General features: G+C 42.3%; 1 protein-coding gene and 1 long non-coding RNA gene across 4 annotated transcripts in view; one reads left to right on the forward strand and one right to left on the reverse strand.

Annotated features, from left to right (window-relative positions):
- The window catches only part of LOC135294683 (uncharacterized), a 17,702-nt gene extending 2,400 nt beyond the window's left edge, over window positions 1-15,302 (forward strand). Inside the window, exon 3 of the long non-coding RNA XR_010356764.1 lies at window positions 534-15,302. This is a non-coding gene — a long non-coding RNA (uncharacterized LOC135294683). The remainder of the gene's footprint in view (window positions 1-533) is intronic.
- The window catches only part of CD58 (CD58 molecule), a 22,224-nt gene continuing 7,195 nt past the window's right edge, over window positions 7,498-22,526 (reverse strand). Inside the window, exons 2-10 of one of the 3 annotated variants that reach the window (XM_064410279.1) lie at window positions 21,750-22,043; window positions 20,792-21,046; window positions 18,733-18,828; window positions 16,410-16,472; window positions 16,173-16,229; window positions 14,568-14,615; window positions 13,099-13,170; window positions 12,118-12,186; window positions 7,498-9,967 (exon numbers count right to left, since the gene is read on the reverse strand). In XM_064410279.1, the coding sequence (XP_064266349.1) occupies window positions 9,954-9,967; window positions 12,118-12,186; window positions 13,099-13,170; window positions 14,568-14,615; window positions 16,173-16,229; window positions 16,410-16,472; window positions 18,733-18,828; window positions 20,792-21,046; window positions 21,750-22,043 (968 nt within the window). In that variant the 3' untranslated portion in view covers window positions 7,498-9,953. The remainder of the gene's footprint in view (window positions 9,968-12,117; window positions 12,187-13,098; window positions 13,171-14,567; window positions 14,616-16,172; window positions 16,230-16,409; window positions 16,473-18,732; window positions 18,829-20,791; window positions 21,047-21,749; window positions 22,044-22,526) is intronic. The other 2 variants (XM_064410281.1, XM_064410280.1) reach the window with 2 other exon arrangements.

A 22,526-nucleotide genomic window follows, 5' to 3' on the forward strand; every position in this document is an offset into this window, starting at 1 on the left:
GTAATAATCATTACCGAAAGAAAGAGAAAAAAAAAGTGAAAGCTTGGAAAATTCACTGCCGGAGGTAAAGCTTTAGAGCTGGGTCTGGCTGGAGTCAGAAGTAACTGCATTACTGAGAGATTGAAAGGTTAATAGGAAACCAGCTGACACTGAAAGGGAACAATTAGAGAGGTTAAGGGGCTTAATATTAGATTAATGGTTGCCTGGAGGAGCAAAAGCAGAGATTTCAGGAAAATGGGAGAATGGTGTGCAGAAAACTGTTTTTTTTCACAGATGAAGAGCCCCAGGTCTGCTCCTGCCACTCTCTGGATAAACTGGGAGAAGGTGGCTCTGTCATTCCTTGCCTGTCTTGCTCAGACTCCTGTTTCCATCTTTCTTCCTCTTCTCCTATCTATTTGTCTTCTGAAGTCTTTTTGGGTTTGTTCTCCCCAACGTAAGCACCATCTGTGTGGTCTTATCCTAGCATTTTTCTTGTGTTCCTCCTCTGTCCTCACTCTGTCTCCATAATAACATAATGCTTATTATTCCCACAGCCCTTCATTCCTCTCCAGTGTGCTGCTCTCCAGAGGCAGGGGTGCTGTGAACTGACACTTTTATTTGCATTGCCTCTAACCAGGACTCAAGGCTTTATAAGAGAAGAAAAGAAAAAAAAAAGGGTGGACAAAGATCAGATGATATATCTGTTCCCCAGCATATTCTCCATAACTAGAAGGACAATAATAATGCTGGTGAGGTCCCTGATATATAAGGTGAGCTGTTCTCCCCTCCTCTTCATTATGAGATGAGTAGCAAAGGATTTGGGATGGACTCCTTGCACCTGTTCAGTGCAGACTCCCCAGCCGTAACATGTCCTGTCCCATTTCCCCACGGTCACTGCAGGGACACAGTCCCTGTACCTCAGTGCCACGAGAGCCTTGTCACATAGCACCACCATCTGCTGCTTAGGACCATGCTGGGAGCACTGAACTCCCTGCACCACCCTGAGGGACTCCTGTGGCACAGGGAGATTCTTCCCTCCTGCACCTGTGGTGGCTGCTGCACTCAAGGACCTTCCCAAATGCATGTGCTCCTCCCACAGGATAGGGAGAACTTTCCCCAAGTGCCTGGCCTTTGATGGCTGCTTCTGCAGTCAAACAAGTGCAAACTGGCTGGATCCATTTTAATCTTCCACTGCTTCCCAAAGTACAGCCTCCCCTTTGAAAACCTCTGCTGCAAGATTAGAAAGCAATGCTCTCAGGACTTCCTTCTACGGAAGTGTAAAAGCCAGGCTGGCACTCCAACACTTTGCAAGCACCCGACAGAAAAGTTTCCTCATTTGTGGTAATGACAGAAAATGTCCCAGCCTAGAGAAGTTATGGTTATTCATGGAATATTAGCCCCAAAGACTTGAAATGCAATGTTCTGGCTTAATGCAAACCCATGGGGTCCCGAAGAGAAAAGACCAAGGAAGCTCTGGTTGGCATCAGAAGGCAACTCAAGCTGTTTGCTTCTTATATCCATGACAGCTGAGCACTGACTTCTTACCAGCTGGGACACTGCTAATCAACACAGAGACCAGGAAGATGGCTACAGAAGCATTCACTGAATGGGTTTATGCTCAAGTCCCTCTTTCAAGCAGCCTCATCTGCTTAAAAGAAATGAGCCTGAAGGGACAGGTCCTCCTTGTCACCTTCCCATTCTACATAGGAGCACAGCCACATCCCTGGAGATGCATGTCTGCTCCAAAAGATGTGATATACTCTGAGTACTGGCCTCTGCCAGAGCCTGGGGGTACCCATCACCTGCAGCCTGAAATGCCCCAGAGTTCAAAGCAGATTTCAGCTAAGGATCTTGAAGTGCTGTACAAACAGCCATTAATCCTCAAACCATCCCTGGGAACCAGGCCTGTAATTATTTAGCACACCATTTATCTCTGGAACTCTCTGTGCCCGTTCTCCCAGCCTGGGGATGAAGAGAGGTAAAACAATACCTACCATTTCATAACAAACTGCAAATTAAATCGACCGCAGCTCAGCCGTTAAGGGAAATGTTACCTTTTCCATAATCACCTCCTGCAGGCAAGTGCAACAGCTATTCTTTAACAGCTAGGTAAACTTTGACAAAAAAAAAAATGACAAGCTCTGAGTGAGACAGCCAACAAGTGGCAAAAGATTTCCAAGAGCAGAAATCAGGAATCCTATCTCTTGGTTTCTTGATTTATCAACTGAATTGTCTCTGCTCCACCCCTCGCCCCCCTTAAAGATGACCTCCAAAAAAAAAAAAAATGCTGCCTATGCCCTTTATGTGACTTTGTAATAGATTCAGGAGCCTGTAGGATTTCAGTCCAATGGAAAAAGATTAAGAGTTTTTCCACTTGTTTTCTTACATTACAAATGCAGGTCTTCTGGAGCCTAGAAGTCTCCAGTCTGTCTAGATCATGAAAAAACTAGGACCAAACAAAGACAAGAGGGCGAGAACGGGGTGGAGAAGAGGAGAGGGGAGAGGAGATCAAGCCAAACGCACAACGTGCTGTTTGCAAGCAACAACTGCATAAACACAGTAACAAAATGACGCACAAAATATCAGTAAGAAATTACGTGCTATTCAAGAGTTGATTTTCCTGCAGCTCCAGACAGGGTGTGAGAATCCACAGAGGTCAAACTCTGAGTACCCCAGGAGATCTGCAGAGCAACAAGAAGAGGGAAAAAAAGAAACAGATCCTCGCACCTCTGTTTTTCCTTCTCAAGCAGAAGCCTTAAGTGGCCTGAGATTTCAAAGAAGACAGACCTAACATAGAGGAATGAGGAGAACTGGGTAAGAAAAGCAGATCAATGGCTGTCCTTTCTCTGCCTGCTGTGTTGGCCAGATTCATGTAGAGGAATCCCTGGAGAGAAGTTGAAGGGAAGGAGCATGGGCACGGGTGGAGTAAACCAGTAAAACAAAAGGCAATTAAAAAGTGAAGCGGAGATGGAGAAAGCGACAGAAGGACAGGGCTGGAGCAAATGTCAGCACACAGAGGAAATGGTCCCACTTCAATCCAAAAAGCAGAAAGGTCACTCAGATGGTGACAAAGCTGCCTCTTCTCTGCCCTCTTCCTACACAGCTCCCTCCCCTCTCTGTTCCAGGGAGGCAGCAGGATCCCTGCTCTGGTCTAATCCCAGAAGGCAGTAAAGGAAAAATTCAGTCAGTTCCAGCTGTACCTGTTTAAACTACCTCTGCAGATGGGAGGTTTAATTAGAGCTAGTCTGCAGTATTCAGGCTTTGCACTGCTTTAACAGGCTGGGATCAGAACCTGTGTGACCAGAGGATGGAGGGAAGGGCAGTGAGGGGCGGAAGCGGGGCACAGGGTGCTGGGGGATGTTGCTGCTGTATTGAAAGAAGTGCAGTTGAACAGGTCCTGTCTAGATGTGGCTAAGGAGTACACAGACCACGTTTGCACAAGGGCATTTTGTTGTAAGCCACTGAGTATTTCAGGGGCTTAAATCCAATTCAGGAAGCAGAAGCCTTTCCTCAGGAAATCTGTTTTTCCAGTTCTTTGCAGATAGCTCCTCCAGAAACCTCCAAGCACAGAGCATTAAATAATAATCTGTTAAAATTACGTCCCTCTTGTCCAACTACCTGCCAGCAATGCCTAATTGCTATCTCTATGTGTCCTGAAACCCAGAAGTCCAAGAACTGCCTGCAGTAACCAAGTGTAAATCTTGTGGCAACCCCTTCCCTATGTCAGGGAGCAGGTAAATACACTCCAGACTGGTGCCTTGAGCTATCAGGTCCCCCATTAGAGGAACCTGGAAGGGATTGTGACGGCTCTTCGTCGAATGCCACAGCAGCCAAGCAATTGCTGATCTTAGAGCGGTGCCTGCTGGCCAGTCATATCAGAAGCACTTGGAAATATTTCCACAGTGGACAAAATTGCAGTCAAGTTCAGGAAACCATTTCTAGGGAAGAGGAGCATGTCCAGCTCTGCTGTGCTTCTGCCAGAATCTGCCATCCAAGTTCCCACATGCTGCAAACAAGCTGTCCTAATTCACAAAATTAGGTCTGGTATTTACTTCTATCAGATCTCCATCCCCACACTGTTTCTTCTCTTTACAGTTTTATGATTTTCAAGCCAATCACAATGTAATTGATGACTTTTTATTATTTTTTGTATAACTGATGTATCTTGATAATGCAATTCCCCGTAAAAGTTCAGCTTCTCAACAGTGTCATCTCAACAAGATCCTTAACCTGTTTGGTGTTGGATGCTGAGAACAAAAGGCACTTCGCATCACTTAGGCCTTTTGAAAAGGCCAAAATTTTACAGACCATTGCCATACAGAAACATGCTCAAAACAGCAACAATGCCACTTGCGTAGGCTGAGTGAAACAGAAGAAACTGGATGTTATCTGTACATCTGTTTGAGCTCCCCCATGCTGTACATAAACCAAAACTTTCAGCTGAATATGTATTTAAGGTAAACACTGGCCAAATGTCTGTGGTGAATTGACAACTGCACAAATTTGAGCTGTCCTACTGTCTCAGAAGATGAAAGGACCCTCTCGCCACATCCCCACTCCAGCTTGGGAAATGGTCAGAGGCTATGATGTGGACCTTATAACTCAAAAACATCTGAAAGAAAGTGACTTACTTAAAAATGCATCTGGGGTTTGCACAAAAGCTTGTGGGTTACACAAAGTAAATGTAAAAAAATCAAATGAAATCTTGAAGCAGATAATTCTTCTATCAACAACAGGAATCTGCTGAAAATAAAAGTCTATTTTGGGAACTGGAACAATAAGGGAAGACTGCAGAAAATACTGAATTCAGCAATCTCTAGTCTTTCAGTGTTTGACTTCGCCACTGCATCGAACTTCTGTCCTAATTTATTTGGCTTCAGAAAGACAGAAGTGAAAAACAACAGATAATGAATAATTATTAATGTGGAGCATATTACTAGTGATTACAATGTTCCAAATCACCATACGCATGTTACCACTGTGACGCTGTAGTGATTAGAAAAAGCATATTATGAATTCAGGTTAATATATTCCAAAGTTGACCAGAGGGCTTTCATACTTAATCAGTGCCGTTCTGCAAAACTTATAGTTCAGAGCCATGATGGAGCCTGAGAACTGTAGTCTGACTGCATTCCATACGGTTGTTTACTTAGAGATCATGTAACAGTGATCCCAAATTAGGTATTGTTTCCCATGACCTTTTTTGCCTGTTAGGTTGGCCACAGGAACCAAGCAGGTCCACACCACTGGAAGCTAGTGCAGCTTTTCCCAGGACCCTGGCGCACTTCAGAGTAGATATAAAGGGAGATGTGATCTGCTGCATCCCTGAGTCAAAACATCTTTTCAGAGGGAACGAGTCTCCCATCCCTGTGGGCTGGCTCTCAACCTCAAAGTCCCACAGCCAGCTCCTTACAGTTTTCTTATTAAATGCTTTGGCCCATCATGCCTGCTGGCTTTGCTTTACCCTAAATCCTGTTTAGGTTGGTGAGATCAATTCCCCACACATACAGGCCCCTCTTTCAGATGTCCTAAAGATAAGTTAAAATATTGAATGTCTCACCAATTTCTAATTTCTCTAGGAAAAAAACCAACTATATTGGCCCTTGAAAACATCTACAACCAACCATCCCACTTGGCAAATCACCCCCAGTGTCACCAAATGCCCATTGAGTAAGTGGGCAGCAACCTGCCTCCTACAGCTCTTAATGCAAAACAGCTAATCCATAGGTGATTAATCTCAAGGAGCCTTTTTCTCTCCCTCTGAATCAATAGCCTTCCTTGGGAAGCTTCACACTCCACACAGCAGAGGGAAGCTGGGAATAATTTCCTGCACTGCTGGATCTAAGTCCTACCCCAGCAGAGCAATGTCACCCAGACACACAGAACTTCAGGCTGCCATTCTGGCACTTAAATCTTCTTGCCTCTTTTTCAAGCGTTGTCTTTCTGAGACACCACCATCAAGGTGATTAGTTTAGTTAAATTAGTTGTTTAGTTTAGCTTAACATTTACTTAAAACTGAGCACTTGCAACTGGAAGTGAAACATCTGAAAATGTGATTCTCAATTGGACCTAGAGGAAAATGCCGATATCAGTGGAAAATGCCGATATCTGTTGCCAGGACTGCAAGACACAGCTTATTGCAGTACAAGGCCAGCACTAAAAAAGGTTATTCTGGAATTAATTTATGTTTGTAGCCCTAAAATTGTCTATTTTGCGTTACTCTGCACAGAATTTCTGGACCTTTTTTGCACTTACCCCCACCAATCACTGATTGTTCTGTTCACTTACATTCCATCTTTCTGCTCCAACTCTACACTCTCTTCTCCCCTCTCTTCCCCAGGAAGCAAAAGAGAATCCAAACTACATACTTGAAGTGCACTGATACTCCCCAGTGAAAAGCAATATAAAGACAAATGTAACTGGTATATGATAGAAGAGCAAAACACATTTTATATTGGAAAGAAACTTGCCATTTATAAGGCTAGGAATTATTTTTTTTCTAGGTAGAGAGGCACAGCTGATAGAAAAGGTTGATAAGCTTTGTGACCCACAAGCATATTCTCAGATATCCAACAGGGATGAAGAAGCAGCTGCATTTTTCATATGAAACTTCATAGATAAGAAATTTAAATGTGTCCTTGAGCACAGGATACACTGGTTTCTCCCATGACTGTACTTGTTAAGCCACACTGGCCAACATGGTGCCCCACAATTAACCCTACTCACCACCTTTTAAGGAGGAAAATTCCCTTGAGGTCATGCCTAAGGCAAAGTTCCTCAGAATTTTGCTACATGCTCCTTTGGGTCCCTAGAAATGTTTCATGTCCTTGTACCTGCCCCACAGTTCAAACTGCACACAGATGTGGTCAAGCACACATGCCCACCTCGCCCTTTTGCTTTGGGTGTCCCTAAATTAGGCTGCTACTGCTTGAAGATGATTGCAAACCTGTGTTCCAGCAGCAGGATGCCACACATGGCGTGTGTCACCTCCTTGCAGTTTGCCAGGCATAATCAGTCCCTGGATTTAAGGCACAGATACAAGTCAGCTCACAAGGCAGCCACGCTGCCTGCTGGTGTTCCTGCTGTCCCAAGCTTTTGCTGCAGTCCTGCTCCTGGAAGCCAACCCTCTCATCTCTGCTTGTGCAGCTCCATATGAAGCTATCTCTTAGGCACCGATGAAGGCTGTCTCAACTCACAGGACTGCTTTCACACTGGAATCTGTAAGAGATTGTTCCCAACGTTTGCACAGCCAGTCTGATGCATGAGATGCAACTTTTCAACCAGCACAGAGAGATCCAGCACAGTGTGTTTGCAAACAACTGAAAGTTGGGCATGTCAGCACAACACGAAGCTGCCTGCACAACTGTGGCATGCGTTTTGTGACCAAAATCCACACTTCCAGCTCTACAGCAGATATTGAGCTCTGATCTCATTTATTCTGGGATTAATTAGGAACAACATCTCCTGTAGTCACTGCTTTCAAAGGTTAAAGCTGGCATAAAGCAAGGAGAGTCAGGACCAAGGAATCAGTCAGGCTATGACTTATGAGCACAAGTACTTAACAGCAGCCTCTACACACTCTGAGTTTGCTTATTAACAAACACAGGTCTTACTACCAGCATCAAGGATGCTGGAGGGCAGGCTCAGTTCCTGAAATACAGTCAGCATTTCCTGGGTTCAAGTTTTTCACAGGCCAGAAGTAACTGTGTTCCAAGTGAGCTTCTACTCTCTGCTATTGAAAACTGCCTGTTTTTCCATTCACTGTCAAGTAAGATTGGACAGAAGCTTTTCACAGCAAAACAAAGTTTATTCTTCTTTAGTTACTGTGAGGACAATTGAAGAGAACGCAGGAAATGGCACTGCAAATACTGTCACCAAAACCAGCAGGAAATCAGGTGAATTTATTCTCACAAATGTATGACTTCACATCCTTATAGGAAAAAAACCCCAAAATCTACCCCTCATAAAACCAAAGAAACAACAAGAGTAATTAACAAAAAAGCTTCACTGTTGCTTTGAAAACTGTGGTTTGCTGTTCTACCAGAAGTTTCTCATGCACAGAAGAACCTGTGCAAGGTAAAAGGGTGAAAGCTGGCAGTGAGAGACTGTAGGGCCTGTAGTTCTTGGTCTTATGTCAGCCTGCCATGTAAATGGGTTTTTCTACTTCTGATCAAGCTCCAAAATTCCACAAACTATTCTGAAGACTTCCAGCAACTGAGGTTAATTAACCACAACTGCCTACTATTTTTGAAGACTGTTCTTCTTGCTTTGGAAACAATGTCAGTTATACCAGCTGTCAAAGACTTTTCAAAACCACACTATAATGAGACCTTTCTGTGTTGTTTAGTATGAAATTGCATGGGATGAATGGAGACCATGACACAAACTGGTATAGTTTCTGGAACTAGTTTCAGCCAGTTCTACCAACATTTTTTACTATAATTTCTCACATTAATAACAGAAAAGAAGGCTTTGCCCAAGCAGGCAAACAAGCTACAGGTTTTACCATGATAACCACAACAAAGGATATATTTGTGTGGAGACTTGTTAAAAAGTTATTGAGAAGCAGACAGCATTATCCTGATAAATTTATTGAAGGTGGAATGGATAAGGACACTTGGATCAGGAACAGTGATCTCCAAAACCCAGCAATCAAACAAAAAAAAAAAACAAACCTGTATAAAATACATCGTTTTGGTTGTGGATCAGTTAGTAACTTTTAAGGTTAAATAAAAAAATGCATGCATATATTACAAAAAGACAAGACAAGGTTTTTTTACATCTTAAATATTTTTTTATAAATTACATTTACAGAGAACAGTAGACATAAAAGGTCTAGTCCTACCAAAAGAGACTTTTGAACATTTGTACAGTTTACAGTATACAAGCTGTACACTCATGCAGTACAGCTGCAAATAGAAGAAGAAGCTGTGGGAGTGGAAAGGACAAAAGTCAAAACAAGGGGAAAGCTGAAGATTCTGATCTTCAGTTACCAGTGTCAAACCTTCATGATTCTTTACACATACCATGTTCAAAATGAACCAAACTGGCTTTCAAATTTCTTAAACAGTCAGCATGTAAACATAATGAAAAACACTCCATAGCTTGATGTTCTGAAGATACTAATGCATGGCATTTTTCTTTTTGATTCCTTCTAAACTTCATTACATAACACAACTTCAGTTTTCAAGTTTTTGTTCTAGTCTCAAGCAACTTAAAAACATACTATTATTTCCTAGGAGTGAGATGAAATTCTTAGAAAAATATGAAAAGTCCTAAAAGTTCAAAAAATATAAAAAGCTTTAAGAAAAGCCCAAACCTGTTGTTAATAACATCTTTGTTCCAGTGCACCAAGCTGAAATGTAGTTTTATCACAGAATGAACCACTGTCAGGAGATGATCCATTTACCAGGCACCTGGGAAATCTAGGACATAGTTTTGTCCAGAACCAAGACTAGAAAATGCAAACTTCCCAGTGCAAACCCATCTGGCCTGCTGAATGATGAAGTTTTTTTTCTGACTGTAAAAAGGCACTGATAAAAAAAGTGAAAACCAATCATTTTTTGATTTGACAACATTCATGCAAATATATAAAACTTTGTGAATCTCTAAATATTAACTACAAAGAGGTTTTAGTGTGTTAGTAAAAAAAAAAACCATAAAACACACTATATAACAAACCATAACAAAACATATGGCTTGTTAAAACCATACATAAAATAATTCAAAAGATTTTGTCCATGATTTATGCTATTTGTCTTCACATAGTAACACTAGGAAAGGAGGCTGTCTTTCCTGAAGAAGAAAAATAGACACTGGAAACAGTTCAGCCTGTCTTCAAGGGGCTTATTGATGCAGCTCTGACAACTTCATTGCTTGTGGAAGCCCTTCAAGTGAAAAGGTAGCACCTACTTCATCACTGAATTCTACCACTTTTCTTCCATATTTGTTTGAGCAACAAAGCAATTATTTGCTTATGCTTTAAGATCTGAAACAAAAGAATAGGAAAAGCACACGGGTAAATTACTAGGTCTTCTAGAAACTGAACTACATGAGAATACTGCAGGCTTTAGATACTAACGAGGTGTTGTGAAGATGCACCAAGACACTGTCACATGACTCATAACAATCCAGTCAGAGCAGGTACATGACCAATGGTATCTGATGGCCCCTAAACATTTTACCCAAATTACCTCTTTATAATTAGGTACATTCCAACTGGACCACTTTTAGAACATTTATTACTTACTACCAGCCACCTGCTAAGCAGCTGGTAACCTGTGAAGTTGTTCTGACTCCATGACTTTGGATCACATAATCAGGCAATTGAGACACCACTTCCTTTCAAATGTTTTATGTCTATAATCTCAATATCAGCTGTGCATCACGTATGCATATGTTGCTGCTGCTATTTCTTCCACACAATAATTCCAGGTGCTTTTGGAGTTCTCTTTTGAAGATTGAAAATACAGCTCTTATTTGACAGGAATACTGAAGGCCAAGGGAAGTTACAGTGTAGGAAGTTCAAGACTACATGCCCAGCCTAACTCATCACATGAAACATGCATCAGCCTCTAACCAGGCTGGTTTCCAGCAAAGCACCCACAAGCCCACTTACACTGGTGTTGCACACATAGCAACTCTACAAGGGGAGCCACCTGGATGAGCCAGGACACCATGCTCTTTGGTCCCATTTTGATAGCACTTCCTGTCCCTTCAACTAATCTCTAGCTCAGCATCACTCCAGGACAAGATGTCAGGAGATGGTCTAGGAGAGCAGAGTATGGTGACATATGGTACACAACTCTGTAGGTGATAACAAAAAGAAAGCTGTCCCTAGCCTGATTTTCATAAGGTCCCTGGGTAGGCTTGAAGTATTTTTATGATTCATGTGTTTAAAATCCAAGCAGGTTTACTGCTTTACCTTAGTGATGATACTAAAGAACACGATCAAAAAGCCAGTTATGTCTGTGCGTGTTTGTTTGCTATTTTCTCATGTCTGTGCAGTGAGAGGGTCTGAATATGAAATAGGGTTCTGTCACTTTATAGCTTGAGGGATAAGCATCAGTTTTCATTACCCCACCTACCGCCAGAACACACGAAATGTTCTGTTCTCACACAGTTTGCAAACAGAACTGAAGCAAGCACAGCTGCATCTGGTGCCTCCGCATGACATAACAACCAGACCAGCTTCAGATGTTAAACCTTTAAGGGTGATGCAGGAGCACAGTTGGTTAGCCCAGCAAAGCAGCACATCATGTGGCCCAGGAATAATACACTGAGTTACTTCATTTGGCTTTCAGTATTACTCATTGTCAACTAACAGGATCTGACTCAGTTCATACGACACACCACACCTTCCTCTGCAGCTCTGCAGACTGTTCCATGTCCGTTTCCTGGTTTCATGACAGGTTCATCAGCAGTTTTGTCTGCATCACAGAGTCAGGTTTTTTATACTCAGCCCTAACTCTCTCCCACCTTCCCACTCATCCATGTTTTCTCATATTCGGAGATTTTTTCACCCCTCTTTTCAGCATTATCTTCAGCAAATACCAGAATTTATAGACACAATTGCTTGGTTGGTAATTCAACAGAAGTGGCAAACTTGGTAAAACAAAAAACTGCAGCAGTAAGGTGCCACTTGCTTTCACACTGCTGTGCATTTTGAGAACGTTTAAATTGATTATCTGCACCAGCAGACTCGAAAGAGGATGTGCACAAGGCAGTCCATTAAAAACATAATTCTGCAGCAGTAATAAAATTTTAAAAATAAAAGTACTATTTACTTCATCATTATAATTTTTAAATTTTTATTTTATGCATATTTTATAATGTACGCCATACTTGAATAGGGTAATAATTATATATAACTTATAAATACACATAAATTTGGTGTGCATGTTTGAAGTATTTTACTGATGTGGTAGACAATCACAAAAGGATTGGTGACCACTTACCTGCAATACAAAAATCAGAAATTAGTATGGGAGGCCCACAGTTACACCACTCAAGTAAGGACTGTATAACAGACAAAATGACATTTTTCCCTTTTTTTTTCCAAGAAAGGAACATCAATTCAGTCAGCCTCTGTGTCAGTCAGCACACTCTCCCAGGACAGAGAGCTTCACCCTCACATACCTTCTTCAGTGCAGCTAGAAGAGTTGACCGGGTGCCCCCCATTTTCACCTTCTGCCTCCTGGGTCACTTCTGCAAGGACAAAGGCAATACTCAGACAATCCTGGACTTCACAACACTCTGCCTCTCTGCCCCAGATGCATCAAGAACACTGACTGGGATTTGGACCATTTGTTTGGCAACAATAGTAACCCTGACCAACATGCCTCACTCCCATGGGATCACCATCCAACACCTCCCTTCTCTCCTCCACTCCTGATCTGCACTATCTTCACAATCCCTCACCCACCCTGTAAAGGCCAAGCACAGGCTGTGCACAAGCACTCAGTGCCCGGGGTGCCATCCATTAGGTGGCATTAGGCAAAAGTCACACTGAACAAAGAGTGTTCCGCAGTCCAGGCACTTACCTCCTTCATTCATATCATGGCCATCTGCACGGTTACTGCGTGCATACACAATATAGAAAGGCTCCTGGAAAGCATCCAAAGGAGGGCCATGAGGATGGTGAAGGGTCTGGAGGGGAAGCCTTTTTGAGGAGGGGCTGAGGTCACTTGTTCTGTTCAGCCTTGAGGAGACTGGAGAGAGACCTCACCACAGTCCACAACTTCCTCGTGTGGGGAAGAGGAGAGACAGGTACGATCTCCTCATCTCATGACCAGTTACAGTACTAGAGGAAGCTGAGTCAGGGGAGGTTTAGGCCAGATATCAAGAAAAGGTTCTTTCTCCCAGAGGCTGCTTGGGCACTGGAACGGGCTCCCCAGGAAAGTGGTCACAGCACCAAGCCTAACAGAATTCAAGGAGCATTTGAACAACACTCTCAAGGGATATGGTGTGATTTTTCGGGTGTCATCTGAAGGGCAGGAACTGGAGTCAATCCTGATGTGTCCTTTCCAACTCACCAGATTTTATGATTCTATGAAGGGATCATGGCCAGTTTTCCTGCAGGGTCAGTAACACTGACTGCTCCATAGAACAGGCACTTACCTTCCTGATTTACACCATTCTTAACTATCTGCTTGTCTTTCAGGGTCCTGTCATTCTCATTCAATACTCTGTCTGAAAAGAGATCAGAGAACAACTGCAGTCCTCAGGAGCACAGCCCATTGCTTCTGCCCCTCCCCAGCACAGGCCACTGCTCTGTGCAGCCCAGAGCTCAGAGCACACCTTCCCCTCTGCACGTTAAGTACTGCTGTGCTACCAGCAAAAGTCCTGCTTGAAATTGCTTTGCACACACGTTTCAGAGGACATCATAGCCTTGTCTGCTATTTCCCATCCCTAGAGCAGTGGCTGCCTGTTCCCCAGGTGCTGCTGGCTGCCCTGCACAGAGGTGCACTAACTCCCCTGTCTGATGTTCCCATTCTATTCTGCATCTCATGTCCAAATACACAACCTTTATCTATGGACCTGATTTCTCTCTTGCCTGAACTGTGTGTTTCCCTCCTTTCTACTTTAACTCAGGTGAAAAATAAGCCTCCTTTTCCTATACCCATGTCTATGTATATGGAAACAGTTACACAAGTGATGACACAGTCCTGCAGTGCACCACACCTTCTCCATCAGCTACACAATCCCTGTTTCTTCAGATGAAAGAAAGCTGTTCCATACCCATTACAAGCCATGCAGGGAGAATAAACAGCAAACCCTAGGGGCTTCTGATTTTTTTTGAGTTTCTTTTTCCTTATTGTCATAATTGGTGATTTTTTTCCTTTATAGGAAAGACTTCTGCCTTCTCCCATCCCTTATTATTAGCCACTTGTGGAAATGGTGGAAGAGTTAGTGAGTGAATGAATCACTAGTGCAAAAGACTGGAGAAAAAACCGCCATTTGTTCTCGAGTTGAACAATAATGTTGAATTTCACTAGCCCTTTGGAGTTAAAAGAACTTCTAGAAAAAATACAGGTCCCAGAACTTCCTTGAAATTTGCACTGACTGGACTAAGAAAACAAAACTGGAGCTTTGCTTAACTGACTGATGAATGCAGTCAATAGACTTTCCTAAAGCATAAAGCAAATGGAAGATACAGCAGGCTTTGTTCCATAGAGAAGCACATTTCTGAATTAAGTGTCTCCCAAATATGAATTTTGCAAGCTGGTAAGTATCCCATCTCTAAATTGGTGATGAGGCTCTTATCTTTCCTCCATGTTTAGTTTTTTCCCCACAGATGGCAAAAGCAGCATCATTCTCATCATATCAAGAGGGAAGATAAAGCCCCAAGAAGGTGTTGCTCTGGTTGATTACCAAACACAGCCTCCAGGTCTTTCTGATTTGTCCTCTACTGATCTACACATCAACATCTACCGTTCCTAAAGCAACAGGTTCTTCTAGGCCAGCAAGGGAATGGCAAACTCTGTATGCCATGACATGCTAACATGGCCTGGACTACAGAAGGCCATCTGCAAAATTACTTTTCCCCTTCATACTCCTCTGGTTTAGGGCTCCATCTCACTTGTTACCTGCTTCAGGGTTTTCATTCTCACATTGAACAGTGTGTGAAAACGCAGCTGCAAGAAAACAGAAATCCTTTTCCAGAAACATGTATGGACGTGGCACAATAGTCTGCAAAATATGCAACTCAGCCTTAAAGTGATAACTTCATCATAACACTTTTTAAAGATATTCCTGAGAACCACTATGTTATGCCACTTTAAGGACTCACAATTAATTTCAACTTCAACTTCCCTCCAGCAACCACTTAAGGTCCAGACCATGACAACATTGTTTATATTTATGCCTACAACTTTACAAAAGTCTTGCCAATGTAGATCTATTGGTAAAGCTGCACAGATCTGCCATAAAGAGCCAGAGATAGCTGAGAAGAGAATGTGCATCTACTTTTTTTACTTCATCTGTGTTGCACTAACACTGTAACTTTCAACCCTTGCTCTTTGCAGACCTTAAAGAATCTTTAATAGAACCATTCTAAAGCAAATTTAAGTGCAGTATCAAAATTAGGTTTTTTGGGGGATTTAATGGGGTTTTTTTTCCCTACCCATACTCCTAATTTTCTCACTTTCAGATTCACCCATAGTCTCAACTTCAGCAGGCTCTCTGAACCATGGGCTAGAAACCAGAGTTTTAACAAATGTAAGGTACCAGACTGAGCACCCACATGAAGGCACTGTGAGCTCAACACCAGAACAGTCCAAGAGGCCACTGAGCCTCCCACCTGATGGCAGGAGCTCTGGCCATCCCCCACTGAAAAACTGTTTGGTCTGGTAACAGAACATTTCTTAAGAATCTTCCCCTGCTCTCCCCAGTCTGCTTGACTGCCTTGGGGGTTAATTTTGTTTGGTTCCTAAAAACAGACCACAATCTTGGCAAAAAAAATTCATATATGTCAAAGCTAGAATATGATAGCCAAATTCACCCCTATGAAAGGGGCACAGACGAAAGGAGTTGCCCCCTTCCTTAGCTGCTCACTATATGGAGTGATTTCCACACCCCAACACACGAGAAGCCAGAAAACAGCGCAATCTTGCTGCAAATTAAGGAAGTAAAAAAACCTCAAAACACTCCAACAAAATAATAAGAAAAAAACAAGACAAAAAATCCACAGCCAAATAAACAAAAACCCCCAAAAAACAAAACAAACAAACAACCTCCCCCCCCCCCGCCAAAAAAAAACCACCTCAGTACAGATTAGAATGGAGAGCAGAAGCCCAGGTAGAGATCTGGAGAGGAAGAGAGGAACGACAGATTGCCCTACAGTGTGCACTTTTCCAGCCCTCATCCTGAGGCCAGCCCCAGTTCTCCATTGTATTTCTATGTATATATACATAGAAAGGTATTTCACCTCCAAAGACAGCTCCTGACCAGGAAAATCTCAGGCCATTCACTGTCAGTATCTTTGCCAGCCCCACCAACACATTCACTAGGTGCAGGTCCCTATAATCATCCAATACTGGACCTCAAGTGAGATTTTGATTCTGCATGTGCACACTTTGAAAACCAATTCAAAAGCTCAGACCCTGCAAAAAAGGGTCGGAACAAATCAGACTCCCTGCTCCAACCAAGAGCAGGTGTTTAGAAACATTAATACCCCAATACAGGTTTCTTACCTCCCTCTGAATTAGATTGTTGTTGGCTGTTCCCAGGGAAAAGTTGCTCATGTTCTCCTATAAAGAAATTTATTTGTTTTAGAAAGTATGTATTAATGACCTGGAAAAAATAACTACACTCACAGAAAACTTACTCCTTTACCTCTCCAATGAAAGATTACACTGACACAGAATAGAAACTGACAAGCCCAGACCAAGCACCAGCCTGATTTCCACACATTTCTGACACTATCTTACCTGAGCCATTCACTGGACTGTTATTCTGAGCAGTCCTTCTTTTTATTCCACATTTAATTATACCTGCACACAAATAGAATAATTGGAGAAATTACTCAGAAACAGTTTCGCACCTTTGGAAACTTGCTGACAGCCTCCATCCATTCCATCCCCCTCTTCAACCCCCAAACCAAAAAATAATACACTTCACTGAAAACATGAAACTGAATACTTGACTTGGAAGAAGAACAAAAAATGAAATACTTTTTAGGGAAAGACAGTCAGTGAGAGATCAACAGAAAGGGTCTCCTGTGACAGCAAGTCAGAACACATATAATCAAATCTAAGGTGGAGCTTAATAATTTCTGATTATATGTCTTGTACTTAAAACAGCAAACTTCTGCTGTTTGGTTATACCTGTGCCATGTTTATCCTACCACGGTATAACAGGTTTGTTTTCTTGCATGTTCAGACCCTTATTGTTTCAAGGGAATTAACTGAATTGTTTTGATTCTAACTGATGGTCAGTTTTGAGTGACATTCTTTGTGTGTTAATACCAAGAGCAGTGTTGTTTAACACCACCAACTTAAACAAGGACACAGAAGGCACTTTCAGAAAGTTTGCACATGATATCAAACTGGGGAGAGTAAGGGACATGCTGGAAAGCAGGCTTGCCACTCAAACTGACTTCAACAACCTAGAGAAACATGCTGGCAGAAAAGCAAATTCCTGAATCTTTTAAGTCACCCCATGGACCATTACGGGCTGGGCTCTGCCTGGCTAGGAAACAGCTCTGCAGGAAAGGACCTGAAAGCATGAACAAGCTCAACATTACACAGAAAAATGTGCCCTTGCAGTAGAAGGCTTCCAAATACTGGGCTGTGTTAGCAGAATCGCAGTCAGCCCATCAACACAAATAATTCCTCATCTCTATTTGATATTTGGGACACCACATGTGGAGTACTCTCTCCAGTTTTAGTCTGCCAATTAATGTAAAAACACCATCTTTCTGAAGTTAGTCCAGCAAATGTCCACCAAGCTGTCTAGGGGCAGGAGCTGAGCAAGGAGGTGCTGAGAGAACTGGGTTTGTTCAGCCTCAAGAAGAAGGATAAGAGGATGACGGCTGACTGCAGTCTACAACTAACTACAGAAGACAAAGGAAACCCCTCTCAGAAAAAAACAGCAGGCAATGTCTATCAGTTGCCAAAGGGCAATCCCTAACAGAAATAAGGAAAATACCCTTCCCTACAAGAGTGATTCGCATTTAAACACGTGCTGAAACAGGCTGGGAAAATCCCAGCCTTGGAACTATTCAAAGTTTGACTGGACAAGGCCTTAAGCAACCTGATCTAGCTTTGAAGTTGGTCATGCTTTGAGCAGCAAGTTGGATGAAACTTCCAGAGATATCTTCCCACCTAGTTTATTTTATGATTCCATGCCAAAAGAAACTAAATGGACAATGAACAGGAAAGCAAAAGGTCCACATGCAATATGTATCTATTTATGTCCTGATCAGAATATCATCAATTAGTCCTTCCCAGATGGGAGATGTCCCCAGTACTCTTCCCCCTGCAGCCACCTCCAAGTGGTGACCCCATCTGGAAGTCAACATGAATTTTCCATGCGGAGCAGGCATAGGGTGAAGAAATATATTCCTGTTTGGGACTCTCTCCAACACAAGGAGAAAAGTTGTTGTGCCACTCTTTTTCAAATCAGAAGACAATTTAACATAGAAATCCAAAAACGTGGCAGAAAAAGATACAGTGACAGCCTATAATTACTATTTCTGATTAAACGGTCAGATTTACAAAAAAGATACTTGAATTCAGTGTAGGCATGGATCGAAAAACAAATACAGAACTCCAAGATGATGGCAACACAAGCTGTCAGGAGGCACAGAAGGTTCCATTTATCACTTGACCACACTGAGTTGTCAGATTGGACTCAGCAGATGATATTCAGATCTGGTAGAAGCCTGGCCCAACAGTAAATGTGATCTTGAGGCCAGCTTTATAATGCTCTTAAAAAAGGCTGTGAAAACACACTCAGGTAAGAATGGGAGAAGCTACAAATACTTGGTAAGTAGAAACACACTGTAAATCAAACATCCAGTCTGAAGGAGAACTAGGCAAATGCAAACTGCAGTGTTTCCTAGTGATAGAATGTAACAAAGTCCAGTACATTATTTCCTTCAAATCTATTCATTTTTGCCTAAATTGGATTTGTTTCTTCTACTGATTTTACAAAACACTTGATGGTCAGAAATTTTCACACATTCTACAGAACATGAGATGAGTATAATCTGGAAGCACATAAAGCTCAGTTAGGAAGTGTTATGCATACCTTTCCTGCGCAGGAATTCTAGGATTACCACTAGGATAACAAATGCAATAAAGAGGGAAATAAGAATACTTCTGTGTCGTTTGTGAGAACTGTCTCCTTTAAAAAAAAAAAAAAAAAAAAAAAAAAAAGAAATCATACCGGTTAGTTAGAAAGCAACTGTATTATACACTAGTCCAGGAGAGCTACAACCCCAAATATGCTTTATAGCTATTTTTAAAAAAGTAAGCTCAATAAATTAATGCACCAAAGTCAGTTATTAGCAAAACCCTGAGCCATCTCCAGGACAGTTACATGTTAAGTACCTCATTTCAGTGAGGGCACATCACCACTTGAAAGGTAATGGCTATTCCAGTTCTTGGCCTGTGAAAGGCTGAGCCAGATTTCAAACAAATGAAATTTCAGCAAATATCTTGTATCGGGTTTGCACTGAAAGGTTTTGATGGTTTCTGTGTGAAGGTACCAGAAGCTGGCCCCATGTCAGACAGAGCTAATGCCAAGCTGGATCTGCTGCTGGTCAAGGCAGAGCCCATCAGTGACTGCGTGACTAGTGTCTCTGGGATAACACTTCTAAGAAAAGGGAAAAACTGCTGGGCAACAACAGCAAGGGTGAGAGGGGAGTGACAATATGTGAGGGAATCTGCCCAACAGACACCAAGGTCAGTGTGGAAGGAGATGCAGGTGCTGGAGCAAGGATTCCCCTTCAGCCCATGGAGGTCCCCACATCAGAACATGTGGGTGCCCAAAGGAGGCTGTGACCTCATGGGAAGCCCACAGTGGAGCAGCCTCCTGGCAGGACCTGTGGCCTCATGGAGAGAGGAACCCACACTGGACACCTTTTCTGGCAGGACTTGTGACCCTGTGGAGAAGCCACACTGGAACAGCTCATGAAGAACTGTGGGAAGGACTCATATTGGAGAAGTTCATGGAGACTGTCTCCTGTGGGAGGGACCCCACACTGGCTCAGGGGAGAGTGTGAGGAGGCCTGCCCCTGAGGAGGAAGGACACGTATAATGAGCTGACTCAAGCCCCATTCCCCATCCCCCTGTGCTGCTCAGGGAGATCTGCTCAGGTAATGATATTGGGAACGAAGTTGAGTCTGGGAAGAAAGGAGGGGTTTTCAGGGAGGTGTTTTAGATTGGCTCTTGTTTCTCATCATGCTGCTCTAATTTTGACTGGCAATAAATTAAACTCATTTTCCCAAAGTCGAGTCTGTTTTGCCTGCGATGGGAATGGCCAAATGATCTCTCTCTGTCCTTGCCTCCTCAACCTATAAGCCTTTTATCACATTTTATCTTTCCTGCCCCACAGAGGAGGGGAAGTGACAGATTAGTCTGAAGGGCACCTGGCAACCAGCCATGGTCAACCTGCCACATGCCTCACATCTAACAAGTTTCTCCAGTAAAGGAAGAATTCTGCAATAGTAAATCATGACAATTACTTTTGCACAGAAATGAGAACTTTTGTCAGTTAGGGACTGCCTTAGGCACCCTACAAACCAGATGGTTCCAAATATATTCTCACTTTCTGTTTAAAGAAACCCTAAAAATTCAAGCCTCAAGCTGAAGGCTGTCCCAAAGCAATAAGCAACAGGAGGAAAATTGTCTTTTCTATCTTATACCTCTCCATGAAGGAGAAAGGAACTATGCTTATTGACTCACGTACATGCTAGATGAGAAATTATTTGATCTTATGGCTGCTAGATGACTCACTTGAAATGGCTGAACAGTTTCACTCCAATTCATGGAGAGCAGTACAAAAAGGACAAGTTCCTAGCATTAATTACATAAGACCTTCTAATCTTTATTATTACTCAATCAAGTCACGGCTAAAGGTTTTGTTCTGTGGAGATCCCTGCAAAAAGTATCTCTCTGGGGGGATCAAACTGTCATCCTTATACTTTTCATAAACTTTATACACACTTTTAGCTGACAAATCACTTCTGATGCTTTTTACTCTTTAAATTCAATTTCCTGGGAAGTCAGGAGAAACCTTACAAAGGCCATGCTGCTTCCCAAACAAACCTCTCAGACCTGTGTTTGCAATGTGACACATTTGTTACCTTTTTCTTCTGGAAGGCATTGCATCAAAGAGATTTCAGAGCTCCTTTCCGTTTGTGAATATTTAATGATACATGTAGCATTGGTGGTAATATCAACATTCTGCAAAGGGATGGAAAGCTCCTGGTTCGGATAACTCTGTGGATTGTTATTGAGCTTCCAAGTGTAATTCAGAAGCCACGGGAAATTTGCTGTACAGTTTAATACAAGTTTACCATCACTGGTGTTGCAACTTATTTTAGGTTCTGGAAGGGAATCTAGAAAGAGAGAAAACATTCTGTATTACTTTAGTTTCTAAATTCCTTTTACTAGTTTCTAAAACATTCTAATTACTTTAGTTATTACTTTATAAACTATATAGAATTTCAGCACAGGACAAGGGCTGGAGCAACAAAAGCAGCAGGAGAGTGCATAGACAAAAGTGTGGGGGTAAGTGCACACATGCCTGAAGAGAGATAGGTATTTCTGAAAGTGACCTGTAAACCACCTGTTTGTGGTTCTCCCATTCCTAGTCCAAGAGTCCCTGTGGTCCACCATCCACAGGACTAACAGACACACTGGTCACATATATTTCCCAAAGACTACAGGTGAGGTTGAGTAGATCTGCACAGGATGATGCCACGGATGTTCAGGCATGTGTAATACGCCCACAGGAATATCTTTAATAGCCATATAATGCCTGGGATTACCTGGTCAGCTTGCTCAAAAAGTTTCATTGTCTACCTGAAAGTGCAGTTTGCCACCTACACATGTTCTAGAAGCCATCCCAAGGTCAGTAATGATGGGCACACAAATGAGATGCCACCTTTGAAAATTTGTTCACAGTGACTAAGCAACTTAAAAACAAAGAACAGCCCCCTCTGTTTCTGTTTGCTTCCTTGACAAATACACAATGCCCTTTCTAGACATTTTAAAGTGAATAGTGGTTCACATTTTTTATGCAGTTCTTCCAGTACTTACCTAACACATTGAGTTTGAAGTTTAACTGGTGATCTTCCACATTTACTCGGTACACTAACTCATATGTGCCAGCATCATCCTTCTTCAAGTTAACTATAGTCAAGGATCCATTCTCCATAAGTACACTCCTGTCGAGGAGATGACCAAAATATGTCGGTTTGTTATGCTCTTCCCATTCAGCCACTTTATCCTTGTTTTTCTTCCAGACAATTTCCACTATTTTTCGGTCTATTTGTACTGGAAAAGTAAAATTCTCTCCCATGATGCCAACTACTTCCTCACTGTCCTCATGTGCTATAGGGGGTAAAAAAAGAAAAAGTTACTTCAACAATTGTTTTATAAAACACACCTTGATGCCCTATTCAACATCAGATACATTCAAGTTTAGGCTAGAAGCACAACAAAGTCGCAAACTAAGGAACACATCACTTAAGAATTACCCAAACCCAGGCTGTCAACACAATTGTATGACAGGCACAGCAAAGGAATCCAGTTTCCACATTCTGGTCCCAGGCAGAATAATTGCCCCAATGATCTTCCCTATCCTAAGCCACTCTTAGGAGTACTTTCCTCAGTACTTTCCCTCTGTTCACTTGAATTAGGCTTCCTGCCCATGATCTGGTGAAAAATAGTAAAAGAAGAATTGTCACCACCAAAATCTGTTTTAGCATCTTGCTGCAGAACAGCCAGACTGAAGTTCCTGCTGATCAAATAAAGTGTATTTTTTCTAGTATGAATATTCACAGTTAGTAAAAAGCACACTTCTGACGCAAAACT

The sequence above is a fragment of the Passer domesticus genome, chromosome 2, assembly GCF_036417665.1.
Source record: "Passer domesticus isolate bPasDom1 chromosome 2, bPasDom1.hap1, whole genome shotgun sequence".
NCBI classification, from domain to species: Eukaryota; Metazoa; Chordata; class Aves; order Passeriformes; family Passeridae; genus Passer; species Passer domesticus.